The 24,945-nt window shown below is 35.2% G+C and overlaps 1 protein-coding gene across 4 annotated transcripts in view; it reads right to left on the bottom strand.

Moving 5' to 3' along the window:
- Positions 1 to 24,945, bottom strand: part of UHRF1BP1L (UHRF1 binding protein 1 like) — a 93,710-nt gene that overhangs the window by 30,966 nt on the left and 37,799 nt on the right. For all 4 annotated transcript variants that reach the window (XM_027542054.1, XM_027542055.1, XM_027542052.1 and 1 more), the window contains 8 exons: positions 21,572 to 21,761; positions 20,599 to 20,739; positions 19,344 to 19,514; positions 12,948 to 13,128; positions 8,668 to 8,751; positions 6,915 to 7,097; positions 6,063 to 6,181; positions 3,421 to 3,562 (listed from right to left, as the gene is read on the bottom strand). In XM_027542054.1, the coding sequence (XP_027397855.1) occupies positions 3,421 to 3,562; positions 6,063 to 6,181; positions 6,915 to 7,097; positions 8,668 to 8,751; positions 12,948 to 13,128; positions 19,344 to 19,514; positions 20,599 to 20,739; positions 21,572 to 21,761 (1,211 nt within the window). The remainder of the gene's footprint in view (positions 1 to 3,420; positions 3,563 to 6,062; positions 6,182 to 6,914; positions 7,098 to 8,667; positions 8,752 to 12,947; positions 13,129 to 19,343; positions 19,515 to 20,598; positions 20,740 to 21,571; positions 21,762 to 24,945) is intronic.

The raw sequence follows: 24,945 nt of genomic DNA, 5'->3' as shown, positions 1-24,945 counted from the left end.
TAAAATGAAAGAACCAAGCCTAATGACTAATTTCTTATGAAAGTGCTAAGTGAGACACAAGTTTTATTCTCCACTTAATCCTAAGCCTAGAACAGTATCTGCTGCTGCTGCTGCTGCTAAGTCACTTCAGTCGTGTCCGACTCTGTGCAACCCCATAGACGGCAGCCCACCAGGCTCCCCCGTCCCTGGGATTCTCCAGGCAAGAACACTGGAGTGGGTTGCCATTTCCTTCTCCAATGCATGAAAGTGAAAAGTGAAAGTGAAGTCGCTCAGTTGTGCCCGACTCTTAGCAACCCCATTGACTGCAGCCTACCAGGCTCCTCCATCCATGGGATTCTCCAGGCAAGAGTACTGGAGTGGGGTGCCATTGCCTTCTCTGAACAGTATCTGGTGCCAAGTAAAAAATCATGTATCTCTTGAATAATCAATCAAACAAATACACTCATAGATCCTCCAAATCATTGGACTCTTATGGGTTGAATAAACATTTTAGTGCTAATTTATGTTAAATTAATATTCATAATTAGAGTGTATCACTCCCAGAAATCTGTATCTATTGCTTCATAAAAGCCATTATCATTTTCAGAGTATTCTGGTGAAGATCTTTTATTCCAAAATTTCAGACCTATTCACTTTTACCAAAGCAAACAGTGTGAACATCTGGAACTTTTAAACTATGCTAATTTAAGGAAAATAAACACAAGGTGTGAGATATCAGTAGAGAGATGACATTGTAACAATGTCTTGAAGAGGATTTGTTTTCTTTCATTCATTTACTTTCTTTCAGCAGATTCAAAGAAGCCAACTACATTAACTGTATTGTATTAGGCACAAAGAATATAAAAAAGGTCACAGAACTTTCCTTTAAAAGTTCATGGATGATTACAAGAGACATATACGAAAGTAGAAAAATTAAAGTACAACAGAGACATCTTATTGGGGATGTGGAGGTGCTTATCTTCAAGGATAGTAAGGAGGTGAGCTGCTGAGGCAATCACATTGAGGGAAAAAAGGAGAGGGAATCTCAAATATAGATTAGTGATAATGGCAGCCATAGAGAGAAACAGAGAGTAAATGTAGTCCAGAAGAATAGAAGAACTCTGACCGCAGATCTGGGACAGAGGAAGAAACTTAGTACACTAAGCAGTAAAAGGATCTATATGCAGTTTCTAACAGGGGTCTACTTATGAAATAGGTTATTACGTAGCTATTAAAGATATTTAAAATAAACGTGTAGAAAACTAGGATCATTAAGGGTAAAGGTCAGAATGTAAATCAAATATGTTAAATGCATACATTCAAAACAGGACTAACAACACTATACTTATTGCTATGGTCTGAAATGCATCCCCTCAAAATAAATATGCTGAAGTTCTAACTTCAAATACCTCAGGAATAAATGTATTTGGAGACAGGCCTTTTAAAAAGTCAATTATGGTCAAAATGAGTTCATAGGGGTGGGCCCTAGTCCAATATGACAGGTGTGATAAGAAGAGATTAGAAAAGAGACACACACACAGGAAAGACATGTGAGGAGACAACCATCTAGAAGCCAAGAAGAAAGGTCTCTGAGGAAACAACCATGCCAACACTTTGACCTAGAATTCCAGCCTCTAGAACTATGAGGATAAATACATTTCTGCTATGTAAACCACTCAGTCTGTAGTATTTTATTATGGTAGCTTTAGCAAACTGATACACTTTTATTAGCATAAGTTCTCTCTAAATTGTAGGCTCATGGGCATTTTTTTTTGGGGGGGGGGCGTATTTTCTTTATATATAATATATATTGTGAGCATGTTATATTTACAATTATAAAGAAAAGATTATATATTTTTAAAGTTGGAGCACTTAAGAGAAAGATGAAATGTGAGAACTGCAAATGAATCCCTCCCTGTACGTAGGGATTCAATATGTTATGTTCTTTATTTCTGTATATGTGAAATTTTCCATAATAAAAGTAGTTAAACATAACCAACCAGTTTCACTCTTAAATATTAGGGGGCTAAGATTCAAATTGCTGTGAAGGAATTTTATACTTTTATCAGAAGAAAATGTATAGATTATAGAATATTTTAATTCCCTTGGTGCACTTTAACAAAACTGATAAAAATAAACCTAGATTAGAAGTCAGAAATCTTGGAAACTATAGGCTTTACTCTGAAGAAAAATTACTAGTTCAACGAATGAGACATTATTTAAGGAAAACAATGGGGGGTGTTGGAAACAAAGGGATTGTCCAATTACAGATAAATGACTGCAAACAACTAGAGGGCAGTGAAATACAATTTGGGGGTGAGGATGGGATGGGGTGGGAAGAATTTTGATTTAGAAAACCTATACTTGAGTTTCAGCTGTGCCACTTTATTCTTTATGAGGTGCTGAGCAAATGCCTTAAACTATCTTAATTTTCACAGTTTCTGTCAAGAAGGTAGAAGAGAAAACACATTTGAAACATACAAAAAGACCACTGAAAAGCATGAAGATGGTGAGGATTAGATCCTAAACAATTTGGTACAAATGAGGACTGAAATAAAATAGCTTGATATTTTTTTTTCAAAGTAATTTCCAGGATATCTTCTTTTTTACAAAAAAGGCATGAGCATCAGAAATTCCCTTTGAAACAAAAAAACCTATATTAAGTGAATAATAAACAAATGGGCTAAGTAGGCCAGAGAATTTGGAGTTCCACTTAAAAATTAATCCACTTAAAATTTAAAATAACATAACCCATTTAAACAGCTTTTTTCAACTATGATTTTCAACCAAAATAATGAAAAAGGTACCACATAAACAAGGGCAAATTTTTGTTTGAAGAATCAGATGAACTGAGACAACAGCAAAGAACACAAATGTATAGTCATAAAGTAGCTTACAAATAAAAATTCATGTAATTCAATGTTTCTAACTAAAGACAAGTGCCAAAAGTTGTCCAAGGTATACACCTGGGTATCAAAACCCAGCCTCCCAAATTCTCTATAGCTAAACGGGTAACTTCATCATTCATTTTTGAATGAAATATAGTTTTATATAAATTAAATATAAATGTGTTTTACTAAAGAAAAAACATTGATCTTAATCTACAAATAATCTAACTTTCATTCATTCTTTCATTTAACAACAGCTGCTAAGAACAAAAATGAGTCAAACCTCAGGAATAAAATTAAGCATGAATACTACACAGTTCTTGATATGAAGGATGCTACAAGCTAGTAAGGAAAAAGAACACAGAAACAAATAATAAGTATGTAAAAATGCTATATTAGAGTTATATACAAAACACAATGATTATTAAGGGTAAAGAACAATAGACTTCTGTCTTTCTTTTTTCACATTTATAAAACTCAAAAACTTAGAATGAAAAAAAAAAAAACTTCATGAGTAATGAACAAATAAAAACAAGATAGGAAATGCTCTTACTTGGAAAATCCTTCCCATCTGGATAGTAATACTCTGTGAACTCTATATAGACAGCTGACATTTCTTGTGGAAGATACAGGGATTTTTTATTGCAAGAAATCATACTTTTAGGGGAAGATCGACATTGTTCTGCTGTAGAGACCTAAAAAAAGAAATTAAGTTTATTGAAGTAACACTAAACAAAGCCCTTTCCACCAAAGATTTATGCAACACAAACATCACTTCAAATTCTTAAAACTATTTCCAATAATTAACTGCCACTGTAATCTTTATTATATATTTAATTTCACATAAAACTGTTTTAAAATAATACAATTCAACTTATAAAAACATAAACTCTTTGGATTCTCATCAATGACAAACTCAATTCTGTACAAATTTCTTTGCAAATTTACTACTCTGAGGCTTACAACAACAAAATATTTCTGTAAGACAGTACAAATATACAAATGGCAGAGTCAGGACAAGATTCAAGTTTTAAAGACTAGACTACTTCCCAACTACGTACTTCATAATAATTCTTTACTATAATTCATTATTATGAAAAATAACATAACTATATACAGATCTTTAGTTTAGAATAATAAAAAAATTATGGAGATGCGCAGTGGTGATAATCACACAATAATGTGAATATACTTAATGTCAATGAACTTTACACTTAAAAATGGCTAAAATGATAAATGTTATGTATATTTTACCACAATAAAAATTTTAAAATAACAGTGCAACTATAAATGCTCCTGTCAAACAGTCTGAGCTTTCTTCCAAAAAAACTATTAGTTTTAAGATTCACGTTACACATCTTTCACTCTCCACAAAACAGCTAATTATAATTACATCAAAAGCATGTATACAACTCTTCAAAGTTCAACAGACAGCATCTTATCAATTTAATTTATTTATGCTTGCTTAGCAGACCCAGGGATGTATCTCAAAGTTATTTTTTTTCATTCATTCAACAAACATGTATATTTCTCACACAAAGTAGATACTCTTCACTGGTTTGTTTCCTTTTTATAAATTGCTAATCAAACTAAATTTAAGTCAGTCCCTTTTATTATCTGATAAGTTTTTCTATGTACTCATGGAAACAAATTCTTTTCAACTCTAGAGTGTCAAGTTATTTTAGTAGATAATAGTTTTTTTCCTTTTTCTTTTAACAGTTAAAAAGTTTTTCAAATTGGGATGAACATACTATCTTATTTTCTTCTAGTTATTTTTGCTCTGTTTTGGTTCTCTGTGTATGTGGGATTTCTTTATTGTACTTCATCCTTAATCATACAGGATTATGGGTGATCCTCCTTCCCCATTTCCATATGAACTTATTCAAATATAATGCATTACATATAGAATACTAAGAAAGAAACAATTGCACAATAAGAAAATAACTCTTGCATCAATGCATCTCCAAACTGGCATCATTGATATCTGAGGACAGATAATTCTTTGCTTTGGGGGCTGTAGAATGTTCAGCAGCATCACTATCTCTACCCACTAGACATTAGCAGCAACCCCCTCCAGATATGACTACCTCCCCCAGCTGTGACAACTGTCCTCAGACATCACCAAGTGTCCCCTGAAGGGCATAACTGGCCCCAGTTAAAAATTACTAAGTAAAATGAAAACATTTCAGATAAAACCAAGTTTCAAAGACATAGACTTATCAAAATATACCAGAATAATTCATAAATGATAATATATACTTGAAATCCTTTATTTAAAAAAAAAAAAAAGGGTCATTTCCCTATTGTGTTGGTCTCAACGATTGGGATGTCAGACTATGTTGTATAATTATAGCCTGAATAAGACTGTTAGTATAAATGGGACAGAGTTCTTAGCTATAAAGTAATGTTCACAGGATAATCAATACTTAGTTTGATTAAGCAAAAACTGTATTTTAGTTTCCTCCATGAAGACCTTTGTGTAATATGGAATCTGGCCTACAAAGAGAGGTCTGTCTGGTCTTTGTTCCTGCTCCTGGGAGCTAATTCTAAACTCTTGGAATTTCCTATTCATGAAAGACCTCTGAGACCACAACTGATAGTATATGCTTTACAAAATGAATCAGAATGGGACTGACCACACTTGGTAAGTCTTAGTGGTATTTAGAGGGTGAAGGCTCATGTCATCTGGAATCAAGTCCACCCATAGAGACTAAATTCAACTACACGGGCAATATTTCATGCATATTATTAAATGTTCATCCTGGGAGGCAAGGATGTTCTGAACTTGGAGCCCTCTCAAACTTCACTCTAGGCTCTCTTCCTATTGTCTAATTTATATCCCTCCCCTGTAATAAATGAGACGCTGAGCATAACTGATTTGAGTGTGTTCTGTGAGTTTTTCTAGTGAATTCTCAAATCTGCAGGCCAATCAGGGAAATCCGAAAACCTATGGTTGGAGTCAGAAGTCTTGCGCAGACTTAGCAGTATGGCAAACTCAGCACTTAACCTCACGTTTTGCCTAATTCTGGGTAACCATACAAACAAAAATCAATGAACTGGTATTTTCTACTCTAGTCATTTCACAAAGCTGGTCAAGATATTTATAAATAAAATGGTGGCACAGTTTATAAGAGCTGCTTGCAGGAGATACTAAAGGTGTTTATCAGAAGATTTAATTTAAAAAATAAAACATACCTGGTATATATTGAAATCAGCAAGTCTAACGACAACAGAACTAGACATTAACTTCACTTTGGATTGTTGAGATAACGCTGAAGGCTTTTTAGAAGCCCCTTTCAGAGCTGAATCTTTCTCTGTGGGAAACAAAAATTCCTTTCAATTTAGAGTAAAATTATTTTTAACAGTCACTCTTCTATTGTTAATCAGCTACTAGAAATATAGATGAACCCAAATTTCTCAAACAAGATAACATATGTGGAAACACTTTATATATAAATTGATACAAGAATGTAAGTTGTTATGATGATTACTTTCTTATTTGTGACGATTATTCTTTAAATGGGAATCATATCACACTTAAGAAACTCTCATACAGTAACTTTTGGTAGAACTCTTATTAAAAAGAGAAATCTACCTGTCATTTAGGAGTCTGTAATATTCTACAAGGGTATTACTTTTATTAGTCATATTAATTTATAAAGTCCTTTTATCTATAATCCTATGATCTGTATGAGGTACAGGCGTTTTAGACATTAATTAAACACAACACAACACACAGGGTCGCTAAGAGTCAGACATGACTGAGCGACTTTACTTTCATTTTTCACTTTCATGCATTGGAGAAGGAAATGGTAACCCACTCCAGTGTTCTTGCCTGGAGAATCCCAGGGACGGGGGAGCCTGGTGGGCTGCCATCTATGGGATCGCACAGAGTCGGACACGACTGAAGTGACTTAGCAGCAGCAGCAGCAGCAAACACAATACTTATTTACAGAAAATATCATATGGTGAACATACACATTCACACATATACACACACACAATTAATACTAGGGGAATGACATAATGTTGTTATAGGTAAAATACCTGTTTGTGTGTGCTGGGGAGAGGCATGTGTTGGGGATTTAGGAGGTGAACCTACATTATGATCCTTTACAGCCTGTTTAAGCATTTCAACGTTGCACTCAAATTCATGTAACAACTCGTTGGCCCATCCATTTTTTGTTTTGGTTGCATCACTAAAATACATCCAATGATTACAACTATCTCCTGTAAAATGAATAACAAGTATTTCACTGAAAAATACACTTTTCACATATTCCATTATAGCAAAGCTTCTGATGCTCAAGCTGAAACTTCAATACTTTGGCCACCTGATGCAAAGAACTGACTCATTGGAAAAGACCCTGATGCTTGGAAAGATTGAAGTTGGCAGAAGGGGATGACAGAGGATGAGATGGTTGGATGGCATCACCGACTCGATGGACATGAGTCTGAGCAAGCTCCGGGAGTTGGTAATGGACAGGGAGCCTGGCGTGCTGCAGTCCATGGGGTCACAAAGAGTCTGAGCAACTGAACTGAACTGAACCAAAAGCTTCTAGTAATGTATTTATTTTCTCAAGGGATTCTTTAATCTTCCAATAAATTTGAAGCTTTCACCGACTACAGACATTAATCTTCCTATAAAATATGAGTAAAATATTTAGAATTGAGAGAGAGTATTAAAAGAAAATAACCTGGGAGGATTTGTATCTATAACCCAGGCTTAGCAGACCATCACTCAAAGTTTCAATAAGAAGCAGCACTGGCAATCAACCTCCATTGAATGCTCACCCACCTGGCATAACCCCATTAGATAGAATCCTGGAAAACACCATAGAGAAAAAAAGGTTCTTCATCAAAGACGTGTTGTAAAGTAACTGCCGATATACTGATATATATATGTATCTTTGGAGGAAAAAAGGGTTAAGAAAATAAAATCTACTTTATGACTACAAGTTTTACCTCACAAATAGGAAAGATTTCTATGGTAAAAATTATATTCAATATATGTAAGTAACCAATGAATCAGGAAGACAGACAAAGCAACACAAAGTCCTTCAAACAAAGTCCTTTAAATTCTATCAGGTACTGACACAGAAATGAACAATACTGGAAAACTGAAATTTGTGAAGAGAAAAATTTGATCATATTTTAAAAGTCCCAGAAAACTCTTTATAGCTATCTGTTTTTCCTTATTTATATGAATTAAAAAATAAGTCACATATCACCAAAATGCAAAAATGGATAAAAGGTCAAATTACTTAGTTTGGCCATAAACATACGTATTTTAGTTTTCATTATTTGGGGAGGGGGAGTACCTATCAATATTTGATTATTAAAGAATCTATTAAATCGTACCTATTGATGAAATTTACAAAGTACAGAAAAGTTTCAAAAAAGGTACCTGGAATCCTACAACTTAACTAAAATCGCTGTTACCCTTTTGCATTACTTTCTTTTTTTTATTTTTGAATATACATAATTTAAAATGAAAAATATATTAATAACTTTCTTTTGTCACAGCTAACAAAATAGTACAAATGTAGCCTTCTATATTCTAATCTTTCTCAATTTCTAACAATTATACTTGCTAATAATCTATAGAAACCTCAACATAAGCTACATGAATGTTTTCTATGGCAATTATATTTTCTTCGTAAGATACTGGCCAGGGGAAAAAATATCAAGTGTCTTGATCTCTTTTCTCCTTAAAAAATTAAATAAAAACAAGTGCAATAGACTGGCTATATAATTTTAAAACAAGATTTACATAATTTAAAGAAACTGTTATACAAACCTGCTTTGTGATAAGGATAATAATCTATAGTTAGCTGTGTAAAAGACAGTTGCATAGCCCCTCCAGTGATACGTCTGTTTGACTCTGGGGAAAGAAAAAAGTGAAATTGAAAGAGAGATAGAGAAAGAAGGATTAAGCAAATATCAGAAACATTTCATTTACCACATTGGCAGTCCAAGCAGTGACAACTGTCTCTGTTACCAAGGTTAATACAACAAGGATTTTAAGAAATGCATTCAATCCAGTAAATATTTATTGAGCCCTTATCATATGCAAGTACTAAGCTAAAAGGTAAGGATACAAGAATAGCAGAACTTTAATATTTACTGCCCTAACCAGATGCCAGGCACTGTTTTAAAAATTTTAAGTGTACTTATTTGTTCTTCATGATGAATGTATAAAACAGGTAACATTAATCTATTTACTTAACAAAATTAAATAGGTCAAGGTTGTACAACCAGTAAGTGCAGAGCTGGTTTTGAAACCAGGAAATCTTAACCACTACATTACACCATCTTGCCTCCTATTGAAGAAGCCATTGAATCTACTAGTTTAGGTGAATTATCTAAAGTCACATAGCTACATTAAGACTGGAAGTATCTAAAACTGTTTCTATTTTGTTATGTCTGTTCATATATTTTGTGTTTTAGATTCCACATATACATGAGTTATAGATAGGGTAAGGGAGAACGGGATAAAGGCAGTCAAAAGGTATAAACTTTCATAATTACAAGTACTAGGAATATAATGTATAACATGATACATATAATTAACACTGCTGCATGTTATATATGAAAGTTGTTAAGAAAATAAATCCTAGGAATTCTCATCACAAGGCAATATTTTTTTAATTTCTTTAATTTTGTGTCTCTATGAGATGATGGATGGGCACTATATTTACTATGATGGTCATTTCATAACGTATGTAAGTCAAATCAATATGTTGTATGCCTTAAACTTATGCAGTGTTACATGACAATTGTATCTTGATAAAACTAGAAAGAAAAAAATTAAAAGGTTAAAAAAAAAATCCAAAGGTAAAGTCAGTATAACTCCAACATAAAAATCAAATATTAAAACAGCCCGGACAGTATTTTCCTAGTGGTACAGTAGATAAGAATCTGTCTGCCAATGCAGAGGACAAGGGTTCGATCCCTGGTCCAGGAAGATTTCACATGCTGCGGAGCAGCTAAGGCCATGCACCACAATTACTGAGCCTATGGCTCTACAGCCCGTGAGCCACAACTACCAAGCTCACCTGCTACAACTTCTGAAATCCGTGTGCCTGGAGCCTGTGCTCTACAAGAGAGGCCATGGCAATGAGAAGTCTGTATACCACAGTGGAGACCCAGCACAGGCAAAAATAAAAATAATAAAACACCCAGCATGAACTAAACAAATACAAATTAGTATAAAGCTATGTACATACTCTCTATATAAATTTTAACTCCAATTTATCTCACCTGGTAGAATTTCTAGTATAGAACTACAATCCCATATTTAAAACACTTGGAGCCTAACGTTTCAGAATTGCTTCAGATTTTTAGTAAAGTAATATGGTATGTATGTGAGGGTGTATGTGTGTGTTTGTACATACACACAACACGGCCACCAGGTTCTGAGGCAGCACAAAGTAATGCGTGCTAAGTCGCTTCAGTCATGTCCTATTCTTTGCGACCCTATAGACCATAGCCCGCCAGGTTCCTCTATCCATGGATTCCCCAGGCAAGAATACTGGAGTGGGTTTCCACGTCCTCCTCCAGAGGATCTTCCCAACCCAGGAATTGAATCCGTGTCTCTTAATGTCTCCTGCACTGGCAGGAGGGTTCTTTTACCACTAGCACCACCTGAAAAGTCTATACAAAGTAATGAAAGACAGTAATTCTTCAGCAAAACTCAAGTATTTACACTAAGTGGGTAAAATAAAGATGATAAGTAGCAACATGCTCATTAGATAAACTTGTGCCAGAAAATAAACTGTTTACAAACTTATGAAAAAGAATTTCGGGCCCTTCTGGATTTTAGAATAGCAGAGAATTGATTATAGATCTGTATTTTGGCAGAGCGGTTTTCTCTTTAAATAACATCTTCTATATTGTTCTGTAAAGGACCAACCTAGACAGCCTATTAAAAATCAGAGACATTACTTTGCCAACAAAGGTTCTTCTAGTCAAAGCTATGGTTTTTCCAGCAGTCATGTATGGGTGTGAGAGTTGGACTGTGAAGAAAACTGAGTGCCAAAGAATTGATGCTTTTGAACTGTGTGGTGTTGGAGAAGACTCTTGAGAGTCCCTTAGACTGCAAGGAGATCCAACCAGTCCATCCTAAAGGAAATCAGTCCTGAATATTCATTGGAAGAACTGATGCTGAAGCTGAAACTCCAATATTTTGGCCACCTGATGGGAAGAACTGACTCATTTGAAAAGACCCTGATGCTGGGAAAGATTGAAGGCAGGAAGAGAAGGGGATGACAGAGGATGAGATGGTTGGATGGCATCACCAACTCAATGGACATGAGTTGGAGTACAGCTGATGATGGACAGGGAGGCCTGGCGTGCTGCAGTCTATGGGATCGCAAAGAGTTGGACACAATTGAGCGACTAAACTGAACTGAACTGATAAGGGAATATAGAATGAGGAATGTAAAAGAGCTTAGAAAACACTTTTCTCTGTTTTTTGGCTTATCACTTAACCTTGACCCCTTATTTTGATATTTTGGTTTAACTTTTTTTGATTTGCCTTTCAAATCACTAAAGCAGAAGATGCCACCTATAAGCCAAACGACACAAAGGTAGACAAACAAAAGACAACAAATCTCTCCAAACTTCAAATCTTCTTTAACCTTTTCTGCTCCATCTTTTTATCTGGCAGCTGATATCTGGTTGCCTGAGAAGGCAGGATAACGTCTATGGCTAAATATCAGGGGTTGGTCTCAGTATTCACTCTCACAGTTATAAAAATCCAGAGCAACAACTTTCATAGACATAGTTTTTGATTCAGGTCTGAGGCCCACAGGTTAGATACCTCCATTTAAAAGAGTTTGAGCTTGGACTTCCCTGGTGGCAGAGCAGACAAGAATCCACCTGCAATGCAGGACACAGGTTCGATCCCTGGTCTGGGAAGACTCCACACGCTGTGAAGCAACTAAGTCCGTGTGCCACAACTACTGAGCGTTCTCGACCTACAAGTTGCAACAACTGAAGCCGAGTGCCACAACTACTGAAGCTTGTGCCCACTAGGGCCCACGAACCGCAACTACTGAGCCCATATGCTGCAACTCCCAAAGCCCGTGCACCTAGAGCCTGTGCTCCACAAGAGAAGCCACCAAAATGAGAAGCCCATGCACGGTAACCAAGAGTAGCCCCCGCCTGCTGCAACTAGAAAAAGCCCACACAGAGTAATGAAGACTCAACACAGCAAAAAATAAAATAAGCAAAAATCTAACAAATAAAAATAAACAAAAGATTCTCAGCTTGATTCTCATGCTCATCAGGGTTTGAGAACCAATGTCTTAGAAGTAGGACAATGAAACCTTCTAACAATTATGGGCCAGGGACGCTCTGAAGGATATACAGAAATGCCTAACACTTAGAGTACAGAAACACAGATTTTCAAAGTGACCAAGGGCAGCTCCCTGTTAACCCATTACCTGTGTCCATTAAATAAGGAAAAATAAGAGAAGCTAAAGCTAAAAGAAAACATTTTCCTAATTGGAATTTGGCTTCCTGACCAAATTTAGGGAAGATCTGGAGTAAGGAGACAAAAAAAATTTAGTCACATAGTTGTGTTTATATGCACAAAGGGGTAGAAAATAGTAGATAAACCATCATGCTGAAAATACACATGTATCACTTCTCAGCCTCTGAGCTAAAATCAAGTGAAATGCATGTGCAAATAATTATGACTTGAGTATGAACTAAAATTTAATTTATGAACAATTTCAAAATTATGAGAAAGCTAGTTCAAAGCCAAGTCTAATTTTTCACTATCTTCTAAGGACGTCAGTCTTTAAAAAAAAAAAAAAAAACCTAATTTTACCATTAGCATTGACAGCCAACAATTAATTATATTGAGGCACTAACTTGTAGCAAAGCAAAATAAAATTTTATACCAATATATAATCCTTAAAATTATACCTTTCATCTATGTATCTCAATGAATGATAAAATTATGATCAGTTATTTTAAGAGTAAGACTACTTATTACATATGAAAAACAATCCAGATGTGCAGTAAATTTTAGAGAAAACCAAAAGAGTTTCAAATAGCAGTGTTTATTACCTTTTTCTTTAGCATGAATATCATCACATATGTGTAGATCTAGATGAGAAACCACTAAATGATGGGAGGTTTCTTTAACATCAAAGTCACTGAACAGTTTCACAATTGCATCACTTAGATCAGGAGCATTTGAAGTCTGTGGTGTCTTCGCATGCTGGGTAGATGGGGCTACCGCAGAACTCTAAAAGATTTAAAGCTGCCTTGTCACTGCAAGTTAAATATTTGTCATTCCCCACTCAAGAAAACTTAAATATTTTTAATAATAAAGTCATAAAAAATAAGCAAATACATTTTATTTTGCATCAGTAACTAAGTTTCCCTAAAATATTTTCTAAATTATATAGGAATAAAACTAAAACTAGAGAACTATAAACAATCTGAATATGAACCTAATATCTGAATAGCTATATTTACATGTTTATAGCCCTTCCTGTTTGAGAAAATATATTTATTAACTATTAAAGGCAGCTTATTTAAATATTACTAGTTCTATATATTAAAAACGAAAACAAATGTGAGCCCTGTATCCATTAGCTACATACACTATTATATGCCCTGAAGAAATAAATAATTACTTTGTAAAACCACTTGTGATATTATTTAGTACTACAGGTGCTATTAAGAGGTGTGGTATATCTTTTGAACTTGAAGAAGCCAGAAAACAGCTGAGGTTTATAACAGTTTGTGAGTTCACATTCTTTGCTCCCCAAAGAGAGAAAACATAGTATACTGTTGAAGTATAAAGACATTTGTGAACGTTCAATAGCTTAAAATAACTCTACATACATAAGTATACTATGAGATGATCTGTATATCTGTTAACCATAAAACTATACATGAAGCTTTCGTAACAATTAAAAGAAGACCAGATTTGTTATTTCAAATATTTTTAAACTTTCTAAGAACAATTTGTTAACAAAAGTATAGTTATTTACAGAAAATTAAAGTACTATATACACAGCTTATATACAACACATACCTTCTTCATAGTAAGAACTATAATCATACTGTAAAAAGAATTTCAAAGTGTACTCAGTAAATGAGAATCTCGATGAAAATGACTGGGGCCACATTATTTAAAGGAAAACAAAGATGAAACAGTTGTGAAGCCTTAAATTCTAGGGATTCAAGTAAGCTTTTTTACTAATTATTAAACTGATTTTCATCAGAAAAATCACTTTTTCTTATGTTTTCCCCCATCCACTTTTAAAGCTTTCAGTTCAGTTCAGTCACTAAGTCGTGTCCGACTCTTTGCAACCCCATGAATCACAGCACGCCAGGCCTCCCTATCCATCACCAACTCCCGGAGTTCACTCAGACTCACGTCCATCGAGTCAGTGATGCCATCCAGCCATCTCATCCTCTGTCGTCCCCTTCTCCTCCTGCCCCCAATCCCTCCCAGCATCAGAGTCTTTTCCAACGAGTCAACTCTTCGCATGAAGTGGCCAAAGTACTGGAGTTTCAGCTTTAGCATCATTCCTTCCAAAGAAATCCCAGGATTGATCTTTAGAATGGACCGGTTGGATCTCCTTGCAGTCCAAGGGACTCTCAAGAGTCTTCTCCAACACCACAGTTCAAAAGCAGCAATTCTTCGGCGCTCACCTTTCTTCACAGTTCAACTCTCACATCCATACATGACCACTGGAAAAATCATAGCCTTGACTAGATGGACCTTTGTTGGCAAAGTAATGTCTCTGCTTTTCAATATGCTATCTAGGTTGGTCATAACTTTCCTTCCAAGGAGTAAGCGTCTTTTGATTTCATGGCTGCAGTCACCATCTGCAGTGATTTTGGAGCCCAGAAAAATAAAGTCTGACACTGTTTCCACTGTTTCCCCATCTATTTCCCATGAAGTGATGGGACCGGATGCCATGATCTTCGTTTTCTGAATGTTGAGCTTTAAGCCAACTTTTTCACTCTCCTCTTTCACTTTCATCAAGAGGCTTCTTAGTTTCTCTTCACTTTCTGCCATAAGGGTAGTGTCATCTGCATATCTGAGGTTATTGATATTTCTCCCAGCAATCTTGATTCCAGCTTGTGCTTCTTTCAGCCCAGCGTTTCTCATGATGTACTCTGCATATAAGTTAAATAAGCAGGGTGACAATATACAACCTTGATGTACTCCTTTTCCTATTTGGAACCAGTCTGTTGTTCCATGTCCAGTTCTAACTGTTGCTTCCTGACCTGCATACAGGTTTCTCAAGAGGCAGGTCAAGTGGTCTGCTATTCCCATCTCTTTCAAAATTTCCACAGTTTATTGTGGTCCACACAGTCAAAGGCTTTGGCATAGTCAATACAGCAGAAATAGATGTTTTTCTGGAACTCTCTTGCTTTTGCCATGATCCAGCGGATGTTGGCAATTTGATCTCTGGTTCCTTTGCCTTTTCTAAATCCAGCTTGAACATCTGGAAGTTCACAGTTCACGTATTGCTGAAGCCTGGCTTGGAGAACTTTGAGCATTACTTTACTAGCATGTGAGATAAGTGCAACTGTGCAGTAGTTTGAGCATTCTTTGGCATTGCCTTTCTTTGGGATTAGAATGAAAACTGACCTTTTCCAGTCCTGTGGCCACTGCTGAGTTTTCCAAATTTGCTGGCATATTGAGTGCAGCACTTTCACACCATCATCTTTCAGGATTTGAAATAGCTCAACTGGAATTCCATCACCTCCACTAGCTTTGTTCGTAGTGATGCTTTCTAAGGCCCACTTGACTTCACATTCCAGGATGCCTGGCTCTAAGTGAGTGATCACACCATTGTGATTATCTTGGTCATGAAGATCTTTTTTGTACAGTTCTTCTGTGTATTTTTGCCACCTCTTCTTAATATCTTCTGCTTCTGTTACAGACTATTATTTATGTCTATGATGGTAATATTTTGAAAGAAAACACTCTCCGGTATTGCTTTAATTATGTTTCCTGTCTTTCATCAAGACAAATACTGATACAAATAAAAACATAAGCATTAATCTCCCTACAAACGCTTTTCTTCGTACTAAGGTACATTCAGGCTTTTGGATGCTATCTGTAGGGGGGAACGTGGGCCACTATAAACTCTTGACTCATGAATAATCTTTAAAAAATTCTTAATTTTCAAGTTCGCAAAGCTCTCAAGTTCTAAATTGAGCAAAGGAACACAACTACTTCACTCTCTAATGCACACTCTTGGTATTTTAAATGATACCTAAAATAGTGATGTGACAACTACCACTGAAGAAACTCCACAGCAATGTCAATGGCTAAGTGTAACTACTATAAAATATTAAGGAATGACAAAAAAGACTAAGTAAATACTAATGACATGGAAGAAAACTATAGCCATTTGCTACTACATCCTTTCTAAACTATGAAATAATGCAGATTATTAGGCAAAAAAAAAACCTGTAAGGAAATAACCTCAAAATGCTAACAATGGTTTTGTCATGGTAGTAGCATTATAGAATTTTGTCCTTGTTTCTCATTTCCTAAGCTGTATCTTTATATAGCTTCCTAATCTATATTCTATTTTATATAAAGACATCTATCTACATATTGCATAAATAAGTTATAGTAACATCAACACTTTGTCTATTGATCTTTCATTTCAATTATCATCTCTGTTAATGACATCCTAAATTATAATACATGAATCGTCATTGCAAGCTTTAACAGGCTAGTGTTATGATGGTAATACTGCAAAATATTACCTCCTGTACTTCCTAAATTATTTTTTTCCACTCCAAAATGGAACTCATTATTACCTTTTCTTAGCCTTACATCCCCTAATCAAACCTGCTTCCTTCTGTACTTATTCTTCTGGTTAATGGAATTACTAATTATTCAAGAAGTTTTCAACTTTTCTCTCTTCTCTATCCTCAACTGATAAAACACTCAAATATCTTTCCCCAGTTTGGCTTGTTTTTTCTTCTTTCAAACCATTACTAGAGATCCAAGTCTACCACTTCCCTAGAGTGGCAGCCTTCCTACTCTTCAATCTACCCTCTTATAATACCACCATGTCATACTTAACTTTTGTTTCCTATTTAAAAACTTCCATTGACTTCTGTATGCCCATGGGAAAAGTAAACATATAATGCCCATCATGTCTAGTGGCCACTTTTGCTTAAACTCAGGCTACTTCCCTAGGAAAACCCTATTCTATGCTATGATCCAGTACTCAGTTCATCAAACTTTTAAAATTAGGTTCCCACACAGAATTATATATGAAGACATCTTATTGGATAAATATTAATTATTTGGTAGCATGATAAAGGATTCACCATCAATTTAGCTTAAAGCTCTGGGAAATTTTGTTCACATCAATAGGTAGGCTGGAATTAAATCAACTTTATTTTAGCAAAGCAACATGATCCTTTGAACTCTTTCAAGTTACATGCCAGGATTCACATAGTGATCTACTGTAAAAAGATTATTTTTAATAGTCTAGCAACAGACATTTATTAAATCTTCCTTCAAACATGTTGAAAGCAAAGAAGTGGAAATCATCTAATGTGTTAGTTTGTCACTGGTCATTCACATCCAACATGGACAGCAATATTTCAAATTGCCTGTCATTTCCCAGAGATTTTTTAGTCAAAACCCTCCTGCCTGCCTCACCATCCACCCCTGACAAATCTATTACAGTAAGAACCAGGATGAGTAAGAAGAATGCTTTTCATTTGTAAACTAGGATACTAGGATAGGAGTAATTATGGAACTGGAAAATCAGACTGACATCTTAACACAAGAAAGACTATACATCAAAATGGAAGATGTGAAACAATTTTCTTAAAACTTGGGAAGCTGTCACATATTCACAAGGTATGTGTAATATCACTCTCAAAAATAAAGCTCTAGTAACACTAAACCCCTTATCTTTATCAGATAATGCCATGCTCTCTATCACCATCATACTTTTATAGATTCTATTTCCTCATTTGAAATATCCTTTTTCTCATCTGTGAACTCCTACTCATTTTTCAGACTTAACTTCATTATCCTCTTTGTGAAACCTTTCCAAAGTCCATCCACAAGCAGTTGATTAAAACTTCTCTATCCTTCCATAATCTCCTCATCCCTCTTTTTTTTTGGCTGCTCTGAGACTTCATTGCTGTGTGCAGGCTTTCTCTAGTTGCAGTGAGCAGGGGGCTACTCACTATTGTGGTGTACGGGCTTCTCACTGCAGTGGCTTCTCCTGTTGCAGAGCACAGGCTCCAGGCATGTGTGCTGCAGTAGTTACGGCTCACATGCTCCAAAGCACAGGCTCAGTAGTTGTGGCGCACATGCTCAGTTGCTCCACTGAATGTGGAATCTTCCCAGTTGTTCTTGTTGTTCAGTTGCTCAGTTGTGTCCGACTCTAAAGACTGAAGTCCGCCAGGCTCCTCCATCCATGGGATTTACCAGGCAAGAATACTAGAGTGAGCTGCCATTTCCTCCTGGACCAGAGATCAAACCCACATCTACTGCACTGGCAGGCAAATTCTTATCCACTGTACCACCAGGGAAGTCCCTCATCCCCATTTTTCATTCTGCACTCTAGCATTTATGTTGGACTGCAACATTTGATTGCCCATTACATTCTGAGATCCTTGAGGGCAGGTTCAGACAATATTTATTTTTTCATCAGCAGCATCTAGCCCTGCACCTGATGACAAAGCAGGCAGGCAGTAAACAATGACAGTTTGACAGTCACAATAAAGCCTGAATTACCATGTATCAGCCAGATTACCAACAAAGTACACATCTAAGATGTAATTACTCTATTTCCAATGAAATAATTCATAGAAGTATGATTTCACAATATCCATTAAGTTTTATTGGATAGATATAAAAAGTCAATTGTACTCATAAAATTATCAAAAGACACTACACACTGGGATTTCCAATTTCCCTTCTACAAAAATCTTCATGTTAAATTCTCAGTATTTAGTACTAGGAAAGGTTAGAAAACTTTTTCTTTGTAGGAAAAAAAAACGAGTAATGCTTCTGATTTTAAGAAAGTGATCATTAAATAGCTTCCTTTTTTGTCCCAGCCATCAGACAATTCTAGCTTTGTGTTCACCTTCAGCAATTCCCTAGGGCTTTTATATCAATCCTTCCATTCTCTCCCTTGACTATAATTACCCAGGCTTTTTTCTTTTGAACTTTAGTAATTTTTAATTTGTATTTTTTTTAATTTCCTGAAAATATGTATTTATATCATCAAAATTCTTTTATGTTATCATTAAGTCTAGTGCCAAGCACAGACTTGCAAATAAGATATGTACTATATAGACAGAAATATATTTGATATATAAGAAAAATTTTGGACTCAAAGTATTATAATCTATTTCACATAGAGAAAACAACTAACCATTCTGGTTTTTAAACCACTTACATGTAAAGTGAAGTGTTTTTCCTATTAACATTTTACAGCATACCTGTGTAGGTTCAGGAGCCATACTCTTCCTTTGTTCTGTTGATTTTTCTATTGCTTCACTAAGAGATTTTGCATATTGTACCATAGCCTTCAACTGGGAATCCGTTAAAACCCATAATAAGTCATCCAATATTAGAACTAACTTTGTTGCAATGACATTGCAGTCCTTTAACTGTCAGGGAAAAATGATTCATAAAATTAAGCCAAGTAATAAAACTTAGAATGCACTTGTATTTTTAAAAGTTAAAATTTTTTCAATGATTTAAACAAACGCTTCCTTTTTCACCAAATATTTGTTGAATTCCTATAATATGGAAGAAATATTTCCTAGTATTGGAGAAACAGTGGTAAAAAAAAGACTGACAGGTTCCTTTACCTTAACAGGTACATGTTACATAGGTATAAGCATTTATATAATTTAATTCTGCATTTATAGCTAAAATCATGTAATTATCAACGTTAATGCAACCCCAACTGACCCCTGAACAATGCAGGAGTTAATGCATATAACTTATAGTTGGCCCTCTGTATCCAAGGTTCCTCCATATCCAGGGTTCCTCTGCATCCTCAGGTCCAGCCAACCTGGACCATGTAGTACTGCAGTATATATTATTGAAAAATATCCACATATATGTGGACCCATATAGCTCAAAACTGTGTGGTTCAAGGCTTAACTGTAATCTAGTAGAAAAGGAGGCATTAAAATTAATTAAAAACTAAACTGCTATTTTAACCACATTTCACAATATTTGTATTAAGTGTCATACTCTGAAAAATTCTTTCAATTGAGCCATGTTTTTAAAAAAGTGATTACTTTCCCACATTAAATTTCATCAAAGTCTATGGTGGATTTTCAAATGCTGACATCCTTAGGCAGCTATCTTCCATATTTATCTAAGTATCCAGTCACATCTTAATAGCCTTCTAAAACTAGTAGTTTTGGTTACTAATGGTGAAGACTTTACTGTTTACCCACTCCTGAGGAATATTCAATAGGAGACATAAAATTATAAAATAGCTACTATTCAATAAATATTTTGTAACAGAAATCTATTCAATTTATCAAAAATAAAAATACTAATATTAAACCTAATGCTATCATCACAACAGATTTCTTCAAATATTGCTTGAAGCACTATATTTCCTATTATTTTGCACTGTTTTAATATGCCAATGTTTCACCTATAAATAATTTAAAATTTTTCATCAATTCCAATAGTTAGCTCATGAATCAAAAGGTAACTCTGTTGACTTACTCTTCTTTTAAGTGTGACTCTGATTTTTGATTGGTTGGTTATTAATCGAACAGGAGCAAACATAATTTCAAGATGTGAGCTTTGGGTAGCATCTGCCTCTATTCGAATCATCTGCCAATTTATTTCCTTAAAGGTCAAAACCTAAAGGGAAAACAAGAGATTAGCTTCACAAACACAAAATGGAGTAAGAAAAAATGTAGATTTATAAAAACAAAACAAAAAAGTTGTTACAAAAATGTATCTTGTGGGATTTCTCTGGTGGTCCAATTTTAAGAATCCACCTTCTAATTCAGGGCACATGGGTGCGATTCCTAGTCAGGGAACTAAGATCCCATGTGCCATGAAGCAACGCATGTTGCAGAGCAACTAAGCCCCTGAGCCAATTAGAGAGGCCTGTGGGCTGCAATGAGAGAAGACCCTGCGTGTCACAACTTGAGAAAAGCACTCATACTGCAGTGAAGACCAAGTGCAGCCAAAAAAGAAAATGTATCTCTTAACAAATTTTCACATGATATTCTAGATCTATTCATTATGCTTTAACTTTTAATTATACACTTTCAAATTCAGTAACACATCTCCATAATTATATTCATCATCTGTAAAGCTGCTGACACTTTTATTCTAAGTAATTTAATTTTAATATAAAACACAAAGAACATTTGAATTATGTAACCAAAAAGAATTTAACAAAACATATTTTAATTTTGTAAATTTAAAATTCAATTCTGAGTAGCTTAGAAGTAAAAATAGGACTCATTAACTCTATAAGTTGAAAGACTACAGTAAAAACATTAAAAATGTACATTTTATAGTTAAACAAAAATAATACAGAGAAAAGTATAGTTTACAGGAAAAAGTAAATCTAGTAGTATGTGAATATAAGCAACAATAAAAAGTAATTATTTTAAATGTACTTTAATATTAATCAATGTTAAAGCATGTTTAAACAAAAAAAGAAAAATAGAATCTTTACCTCTCCTCTCTGTGGATCTTGAATACGAGTAAATCTTAAATCTCCATGTTCCCAGTTTGCATTTACACTATAGATTCTTAGCTGGGAAAGTTCAAAGGAGGCATTAAAGGCTTTTGCTCCAATGCGAATGACAATAGAATTTACAGAAACAGTAATTCCTTCAACTACTTTTTCAGCAAAGCCGTATTCACTGGGAAAGCAAAGCAAAATACAATGCATTAAAGCCAAAAATAAATCATTAAAAGTGAAGAAGTTTTCTGTTAATATTCTCACACAAGTACACAAATTGCCATATTACTCATTTTTGTTTAACAAAACAAATTTTTGTTAAAACAATCTAGTCTGGTTACATGTAAGTTACAAAAAAAAATGCTATTTCAAAATGCTAAAGGTTTTTAAAATTGGTCTCTCTAAATTATTATAATTGCCATCCAAAGTTGCCTGCTTTAAAAAGCATTAGTGCAGAGAACTGGCATCAATAAAGTAAATAAGACGGCTAAATTCCTGACACAAAGAAAGCTGTAGAGGCCAACTGGAATATAATCTCGTAGTTTAGGGATAAGGCCAGAAAAAGTTCACATTATATAATTCAATTCAGTAAATATTTATGGAGCATCTACTATGTGAACAATGCAAGGACCTAAGAAAACCAAAACAGAGTTGTGGCATTACAGGGCTTGAAAGTTACTTGGGGAGGAAAAAAAAAACATATATCTAGTAACTGAAACATGAGGGAGTTTGTCTTTAGGTGCTTTTTTAAAAGGAATCATTGGTACACTCGGTAGAGGAAGAAACTGTTTATAATTAATGAGAAATATATCCAGAAAAGATGAACTTTTCTCAAGGAGAGATAAGAAGGAAGGAAAATCTTAAAAGAGGGAAAAGCATGAGCAAAGACACAGAGAAACAATAAAAGTCATGTTTCAAGAGTAAGTATACATGTATATATATTTGCTGCTGCTAAGTCATGTCAGTCGTGTCCGACTCTGTGCAACTCCATAGATGGCAACCCACCAGGCTCCCCGTCCCTGGGATTCTCCAGGCAAGAACACTGGAGTGGGTCGCCATTTCCTTCTCCAATGCATGAAAGTGAAAAGTGAAAGTGAAGTCACTCAGTCGTGTCCGACTCTCAGCAACCCCATGGACTACAGCCTACCAGGCTCCTCCATCCATGGGATTTTCCAGGCAAGAGTACTAGAGTGGGGTGCCATTGCCTTCTCCGGTATATATATTTAAGTATACATGTATGGCTGAGTCCCTCTGCTGTCCACCTGAAACTATCATAACATTGTTAATCAGCTGTTGCTGCTGCTGCTAAGTCGCTTCAGTCGTGTCCGACTCTATGCGACCCCATAGACGGCAGCCCACCAGGCTCCCCCGTCCCTGGGATTCTCCAGGCAAGAACACTGGAGTGGGTTGCCATTTCCTTCTCCAATGCAGGAAAGTGAAAAGTGAAAGTGAAGTCGCTCAATCGTGTCGGACTCTTAGCGACCCCATGGACTGCAGCCCTCCAGGCTCCTCCGTCCATGGGATTTTCCAGGCAAGAGTACTGGAGTGGGGTGCCACTGCCTTCTCCAAATCGGCTGTACTCCAATACAAAAAAAAAAAGTTTTTAAAAATGGTAAGTACAGCAAGACTTAAATACAGACTAGACTATCGATACATTTTTGCAGGGGGGTGGTGAAAGTTTTTGCAAAATTGGCATCTTACTTCAATCATGACCATTATTCCAAAATCTGTATCAGATTTCTTGCTGAAACTTCAGACTGTAAAATTCAAATGTCCATCAGATAGCTCTACTTGGCTGCTTCTCACATATTTCAAAGCCAACATCCATAAAGTGAGGTCATCATTTTTACTGATCATGTACATTGTTCCTCTATACCTGCTATGCTTCTTGACTTACTATCCTAATGAATAAATAAAATTACTTATCTTTCCTAAAATTCAGATGACTTATCTTTTAAATCAGGATATACTTTGTAGCTTACATTTGGACTGTATGAAATAATGCATATGAAGCAAGAAGACCATCCCTGGACTCATGATACTTTAAAAGGTGTAAGTATTATTTATAGTATTATAAATAGTAGTATTATGGTATTATTAATACTATTGGAAGTCTATGAGCCTCAGTTTCCTCACTTGTAAAATGAAAATAATAGCTATTTCAAAAGGTTGCTGTGGTCTTTAAGCAACATGTTATTTGGGAAGAGCTATTATGACCCTAAGAACAAATACTGGTCACTTACAAATACTTCTGGAGTTGGAAGAATATTTTTATAGTATATATCTGAGAATACCCTTTGGAATATTCAAACCCATCTATCTACTCTAATCTATGCACATTAAAAAGTTTTACAATTGTATTGGAGGATTTACCATCAGAAGGGTAAAGGCTGAATCAGTGACTAAAGTCTGCATCTTTCTGATTATATCATCCAATATAAACTAAATTTCAGTTTACAAAAATCTCTTCTGAGTTTGGTTAATCTCCACATAGACATCTATCTCCATGTGAAGTGAAAAATCAAATCCCTGAACCTACAAAGTCTACTACCAGTCTATGGGAGCACTGTTGGCTTACAGGTCCTACAAAGAAGGAAGGGCCAGCCTATTCATTGTTAATTTCCCTCTATTTTAATCTCTTAGCTAAAAACAAAATCAAATGGATCTGTTTTTTCCTAAATTGCATGACTATAAAAAATTGAAGAGATATATTCATATTCTTGACAACCATTCTAGACCTAATGAATCATTAATTTCATAAAAGGAGCCTAAAAAACCCTACAGATTTTTATAAGCACCCTAAATGACTTACAATTTGGCAAATGTGGAAAACAAAGAAATAGATTAACACACAAAGCCAAAATTATAAAGCTTGTTGGTACTATAAAAACATGAATCAGGAAATATACTGTCAACTGCTTAGCATACAATAATACCTAATTTGTGCCACACCTAATTAAAATAAATCATTTGTTTATAACAACTTTTCTGATGTACTTTTGCCCTTTTAATAGTCTTATAAACATCTCAGTTTTTTCTCCAATATTTCTGACTAGGCAATATTAAGATCAACTGCTCCTACCTGGGCTTCCCTGGTGGCTCAGCTGGTAAGCAATTCGCCTGCAATGTCGGAGACCTGGGCCCAATCCCTGGGTTGGGAAGATCCCCTGGAGAAGGGAATGGCTACCCACACCAGTATTCGGGCCTGGAGTTTTCCATGGACTATATAGTCCATGGGGTTGCAAAGAGTCAGACACAACTGAGCAACTTTCACTTTCACCTTTTTCTCCAATATTTCTGACTAGCCAATTTTAAGATCAACTGCTTCAACCTACTTTACCTAACCTGAAATCATAATCTAAACT

Source organism: Bos indicus x Bos taurus, chromosome 5, assembly GCF_003369695.1.
Source record: "Bos indicus x Bos taurus breed Angus x Brahman F1 hybrid chromosome 5, Bos_hybrid_MaternalHap_v2.0, whole genome shotgun sequence".
Lineage (NCBI taxonomy): Eukaryota > Metazoa > Chordata > Mammalia > Artiodactyla > Bovidae > Bos > Bos indicus x Bos taurus.
The sequence above is the reverse complement of the archived record's forward strand: the minus strand, read 5'-3'. Positions and strand labels throughout refer to the sequence as shown.